A 6,059-nucleotide genomic window follows, 5' to 3' on the forward strand; every position below is an offset into this window, starting at 1 on the left:
ATATATATATATATCATTAAGGATATCTGCATTCTCTTTGTTTCTCTGATGCTGACAATACAGCATCCAGATTTTTCTATGCCAGATTGAGGTTAAGAGTTGTGTTATTTTTTTATTATTATTGTAACTTTTTACTATAGAAAAGTTCAAGCACATACAAACTAGTAAGCATGACAAAACCCAGTACTCACTCCCAAGCTTCAATAATTACCAACAGTTTTTTCCAACTTTTTTTTTTTCTTAAATGATTTATTGTGAATTATGCGATGGTTTACATGGGAGAACATTAGTTTTACATTCATTCTATCGTCTATCGTCTCATTGCCATGGTTACAATCCCCTCCATGCAATCCTTCCCCCGTGCCCCCAAGGCCTCAACAAAAAAGCCCCCCCCCCCCCCGGGTCTAGATTCCAACTTCTTTTCATTTACCCCACACACTGTTTTTTATTTTCCCTCCTGGAATCTTTGGTGTCATTTTATCCTGAAATATTTTAGGACATAGCTCAGTATTTATCTCTAACTGATAAGGCACTTTTGTTTGTATGTGTGTGAAAATATGTACATCAGAACATGCAAAACAGGCTGCCACTCAACAGTCTACACATACTGTTCAGGGACACTGGGACATTCCTCACATTGTGTCAACATTCTTGGTCTAGTTGTTTCTTCTCCAGTAATTTAGACTTGTTGTTGTTGTTGTTATGTGCCATCGAGGTGCCCCTCTAAATGGAGTCCTGGTGCGGCGCTATGAGTTAATGCACCGGACTGCAAAGCCGTTTGAACTACTAGCTTGGTGGTTCAAGCTCACCAGTCGCTCCTTGGAAACCTTATGCAGGGTTGCTATGGGTCGGAACCAACTCGACGGCACTTCACAACAACAACAACAGCCCCTCTAAATGCTCATCTAGACTTCAGAGTTACTGCGGTCCCTTTTGTCTCAGACAAGGGGGCTTCAAAAACGCTCTTGGAAAAATTTCATTATCCATGAACATTTTGAAGCCTTCTCATATCAATAGATCTGTTTTGGAACAAGTGCAGCCAGAGTGCTCCTTGGAGGACAAGATGGCCAAACTTTGTCTCTCTTACTTTGGACATATTGTCAGGGGGAAACAGTCGCTAGAAAAGGATGTCATGCTGGGTAAGATGGAGGGTCAGAGAAAAAGAGCAAGACCCCCAACGAGATGGATCAGCCAGGTGGCATCATTGATGGCATCAAGTGTGGCAGTGAGGTTGGCCCAGGATCGGACATTGTTTCATTCTGCTGTGCATGGGGTCGCTATGAGTCGGTTCCGACTCGATGGCACCTGACAACAACAACAAATATATATATTTTAAAGAGCACAGTACTTAAAGGTGATATTCTTTATGTTTTTAGCTAAACCAGTTTTTTGTTGTTGTTGAAACATGACTTCAAGGGATAAATTTAGGTTCAAAGTTTGATGAGCAATAGTCTGAGAGGTTTATCTAGCCTCAGTGAGTACAGTAAGTCTGAATTCTTTGGGAATTTGAAGTTCTGTTCCACATTTTGTCCCTTGCCTGATGTTGTTGTTAAGTGCCGTGGAGTCAATTCCGACCTATAGTGACCCTGTATAGGGTTTCCAAGGAGCAGCTGGTGAGATTGAACCTCTGACCTTGCAGTTCAAATGGCTTTGCAGTCTAGCGCATTAACCCACAGCGCCACACCAGGACTTGCCTGATAGGCCTTTTAAAAAAGAATAAATAAATAAAACAGAATCACTTTGACAAGATGACTCCTCTGTTCCCACGAAACAGCAAACTAGTTGTTGATGAGTTTCATGACAACTCATGACAACTCATGACAACTCCATGTGCGTCAGATTAGAAATGTGCTCTCTAGGGTTTTCAGTGATTGGGTTTTTTTTTTAATGTTTTATTGTGAATTATGTGATAGTTTACATGGAAGAACATTAGTTTTACATTCATCCTGTCCTATATGGTTTCATTGCCATGGTTACCATCCCCTCCATGCATCATCAACCAACCAAAGGGTATACCCTACAATATATCCTACAAGCCAGTTCCCTCCCTGCCACCTCTGGTTGTCAGCACACAGCCCCTCTCCCTCTCTGGGTCTAAAGTCCCCAGCTGCTCCATCTCATCACGTCATTGTCTCTGCCTCCATCTCAGGCATCACTGCTTCTCTGGGTAGGGTCCTGCTCTCCACTCTTTTCCCTTCATGGTCCCAGGGACCTCCGCTCCTAGACTGAAAAGTTAATCACTCCCCTCCAGCCCTCACAATCAGTCCTGATAACAATTATTCACTACTGTATCACAAGAGACCTATCCACATTTCATTTCATCAGCCCCGCCCAGACAGACTGGATACTACTCAGTGAAGAGTCTACCTTCCTCCACGCCCTCTGGATCTAGGTTCCCTCTTGAAAGCTTGTAAGCCAGTCACTTCTTGCCTTTGTAGCCCCCTTCCCCCCCACCCCCCATGCTGGGTAGCCAATGTCTAAGTTGCCCATCCCTGTCTACTCTGTGTATGGAAGGGGTGGGAATGATCCTTGCTGTAAAGATTTGTTCCCCCTTTTGAGCTACTGCATCCATAGGTGTAAGTCAAGTTCATCAAATTGTATCAGATTACTCTTTTTTGTCCTCTTCTAGTTGAGCTCTGATCACAATGATTGGTTTTTCAGAAGTAGATCACTAGGTCTTTCTTCAGAGGTACTTCTGGATGGACTCACACCTCCCACATTTTCCTTAGCAGTCAAACATGTATATATATGACCCCAAACCCACTGCCATCAGATCAATCTGACTCATAAGGTTTTTATGAAAACAGAATGCCTCATCCTTCTACCGTGTCTGTGGTGAAGGGGCTTGCTATTTACAAAGTAGAATCAGGGTGACCTAAATGAGGTGGTGACATTTTAGCAGAGTTCTAAAGGACAGGAGGAGAGCCACATGGATGTGGAAGGCAGAGCCTTCTAGCCTCAGGAACACCATGTGTTAAGGCTTTACCTGCTCAGTGTTTCAGGTTATGTCTTTCAGTGAGTGCCAGCACCCGTAATATCACCCTGATGAACCTTCAGTGGGGTCCTTGCAAGCTGTGGATGACCGCGTCCACCGTGGCCGGAGAGGGCCCACCTGGGCCCAGCATCCAGTTGTACCTACCAGGTAGGAACCTGGAGTAGGATGGCCACAAAGAGGGGCCCGCTCCATTTAGAGGGGGCTGTCTGGAATCATTACTTGAGCCTCAGTAGGTGGGAAACCTTTTGACTGAGGGGGCTTGTTCATGCTTCAGAACATTTGATTCCTTTGCTTAATGTTGCTATATATGTTGTTGTTGTTATGTGCCATGGAGTCACTTCTGACTCCTAGCAGCCCTGTATAGGGTTTCCGAGGCTGTAAATCTTTACGGGAGCAGAAAGTCTTATCTTTCTCCTGCGGAACAGCTGGCAGTTTCAAACTGCTGACCTTGTGGTTCACAACCCGATTCGTAACCACTACACTACCAGAGCTCCTTTGCTGTATATGAGGGGGCTTCAAAATTTTCATGGAAAAATCCCATTATCTTCTCATTTTATTTTTCCACGAACTTTCTAACACCCCTCTGCATTCTCAGGCAAGGTATGTCTTTCACTCTTTCACCCCATCCCCAACCCTTGACCCTTCACTGAGCACATGCCCTTCACCCCAGCTGTCCACTTACTTAAGCTCCTCCCCACTCCCTGGTGTCCAAACATTCTTCTTCCCTCCAGATAACACAGTGAAGTGGAAAGTTCTGCCAAGTGTCCTACTTCTGTGGTTGATGCTTATGATAGGCCTGGTCCTAGCCCACTCTAGAAGGTGAGATTATCAGATGCATGGTCTCTTTCTTGGTGGGAAGGGCAACTGGGCATTAGCTGAGCTTGGGCCGGGGGGGTGGGGTGGGGGTAATGACTGAGGGCACCGTCATGCTCCTGGACCATGACACCTGTATATGAGCGCCTGGCCACCTGGATCCCTGCCCTGAGTCTTGCTTGCTTGCCAGGTGTGTCCACCTTTGGCACAAGGTGCTGCCCCACTGGGTCTGGGAGAAGGTTCCAGACCCTGCCAACAGCCACTCTGGTCAACCCCATATTGAGGTGAGCAAAAAGGCAGGTCATCACTGTCTACTGGGTATTTGGGGGTCCTGGAGTAGCCCAAAAGTGGGGAGTGAGGGACAAGGGGCAGAATCTCAGCCTCATTCCTTCCCAGGAGGGGTTCCAGGTTCAACCCCTCGTGGACATGCCCATCCTGGAGGTGCAAGAAATGGAGCCGCTGCCAAGTATGGTGTACCCCCAGCCCCTTGCTGTGCTGGACTCTGGGTATGAGAAACATTTCCTGCCAACACCCGAGGAGCTGGGTATTCTGGGATCCTCCAGCCCTCAGGCTCTGGCCTAGACTTGACCCCAGGGTAGGGGAGCTATTGACCACACCAGCCCTAGATCAGCCCTGGTGACAGATGAAGGCACTGAAGCTCAGAAAGGCCAAGTCTTTCACCTGAGGACACCCAGCCAGCAAGAGTTGGGGTTGAAGGATGCTCTCTCCCACAAAAAGGGCCGGCCCCAGTAGGCAATGAAGTGAGTAGAATGAAGGAGTAAACAAAAAATGCATGGCTTCAAGATCAGCTGCCTCCCAAAGTCTCTCCTTCTGCTAAGAAGAACTGTTGTTAAGTGCTGTCGAGTCGGTTCCAAGTTTCCAAGGAGCAGTTGGTAAAAACTGGGCACAATTGCCCACCTCCGTTACAGCTAAGTGCTCCCTTAGACTGAGTTTTCACCAACAGAACATGAACAGAAGTACTATGTGCCACCCCTACCACCCATCCTGAGTCTGGTGGACCTTAAAGCACTGGGTGTGGGCTTTTCCATGCTCTACTCTCTTTCCATAAACTGGACTTGCTCTTGATCCAGCTTTGACCATACCAGGGGAAGAGTGAGGCAGGAAGTGGGAAGAAACCTAAGTCTCTGAATGACCACATGGATCAGAGCCACCTGGAGAAATAAACATTTATGTTTTTATAACTACTGTAGCTTGAAGTCTTTTTGTTATAGCAGCTAAACCTGCACTCTTGCTGAGAGTAAAGCCCTTAATTTCCCACCAGGACGCGGTGGGGAGGTTCTGTGTTAGCAATACACACACTTCAAGCTGTCCGAGTATTTTAATGTTTTATTTTCAAGTATAAAGGCTTCATTGCAGAAGGGGGCCAGGGTCACAGGCAGTGGGCAAGGGATCCAGAAGCCCAGGTGGAGGTGAATGTGCAGGCCAGCTGGCTCCCAGGTGCCATGGCCAGTCCCATGGTGACCTGTCTGTGCCTGGGACCCTCTGCTAGTTGCCAAGAGGCCGAGGTAGCTGTAAGAGGAGCTGGGGGTGGAGGAGTGTGGCCTCACATAACCGCACAACACTGGCACATCTTTTGCTTAGGGCCACTTGTCTCTTCACTTTCGATTGGGGCAGGTGGTTCAGGCTGCCGGGCAGGGGCATAAGTGGGCACAGGATGGGCACTGGGGTTGGCGCTAGGCCCCTCCACTGTAAGCAGTGGCTGGCACTCCGAGGGCTGCTCCACGGTGGAGATTTCTGCAAGGGGTGGCGTGGCATCGCCTGAGGGGCCCTGGCCCTTAGCAGGGGTTTGGGGCTTTGCTGTCTCTTCCTCTGCGGAGCCTTCCTGCTTCTCTTGGGGCTGAAGTCCTTCTTCCTCTGGCCTTGGCTCTTCCTTGGACCCCAGAGGAGCACCTGCATCACTCATCTCCTCTGCCTGAGATTCTTTTGCCCCTCCTGACTCTCTCTGCTCTTGTGAACTCTGATCCTCCTCAAACCCTGGGGTCGTCTCTACTTCCAGTGGTTCCTGACCTCCTTTTTTCTCTGTCTCCAATGCTTCCTGACCTTCCTTTTTCTCAGTCTCCAGTAGTTCCTGACCTTCCTTTTTCTTGGTCTCCAGTGGTTCCTGACCTTCCTTTTTCTCAGTCTCCATTGCTTCCTGACCTTCCTTTTTCTCGGTCTCCAGTGGTTCCTGACCTTCCTTTTCCTCGGTCTCCAATGGTTCCTCACCTCCTTTCCTCTCTGTCTCCAATGG

General features: G+C 48.0%; 2 protein-coding genes across 2 annotated transcripts in view; one reads left to right on the forward strand and one right to left on the reverse strand.

The window, feature by feature from the left end:
* IL27RA (interleukin 27 receptor, alpha) overlaps window positions 1-4,390 on the forward strand; it is a 24,119-nt gene extending 19,729 nt beyond the window's left edge. The window contains exons 11-14 of the mRNA XM_006874316.1: window positions 3,017-3,142; window positions 3,727-3,814; window positions 3,999-4,092; window positions 4,205-4,390. Of these exons, the coding sequence (XP_006874378.1) occupies window positions 3,017-3,142; window positions 3,727-3,814; window positions 3,999-4,092; window positions 4,205-4,390 (494 nt within the window). The remainder of the gene's footprint in view (window positions 1-3,016; window positions 3,143-3,726; window positions 3,815-3,998; window positions 4,093-4,204) is intronic.
* A 982-nt stretch (window positions 4,391-5,372) lies between these two features.
* Window positions 5,373-6,059, reverse strand: part of PALM3 (paralemmin 3) — a 6,196-nt gene continuing 5,509 nt past the window's right edge. Inside the window, exon 7 of the mRNA XM_006874317.1 lies at window positions 5,373-5,869. Coding sequence (XP_006874379.1) covers window positions 5,373-5,869 — 497 coding nt within the window. The remainder of the gene's footprint in view (window positions 5,870-6,059) is intronic.

The sequence above is a fragment of the Chrysochloris asiatica genome, unplaced genomic scaffold, assembly GCF_000296735.1.
Source record: "Chrysochloris asiatica unplaced genomic scaffold, ChrAsi1.0 scaffold00268, whole genome shotgun sequence".
Taxonomy (NCBI): Eukaryota; Metazoa; Chordata; class Mammalia; order Afrosoricida; family Chrysochloridae; genus Chrysochloris; species Chrysochloris asiatica.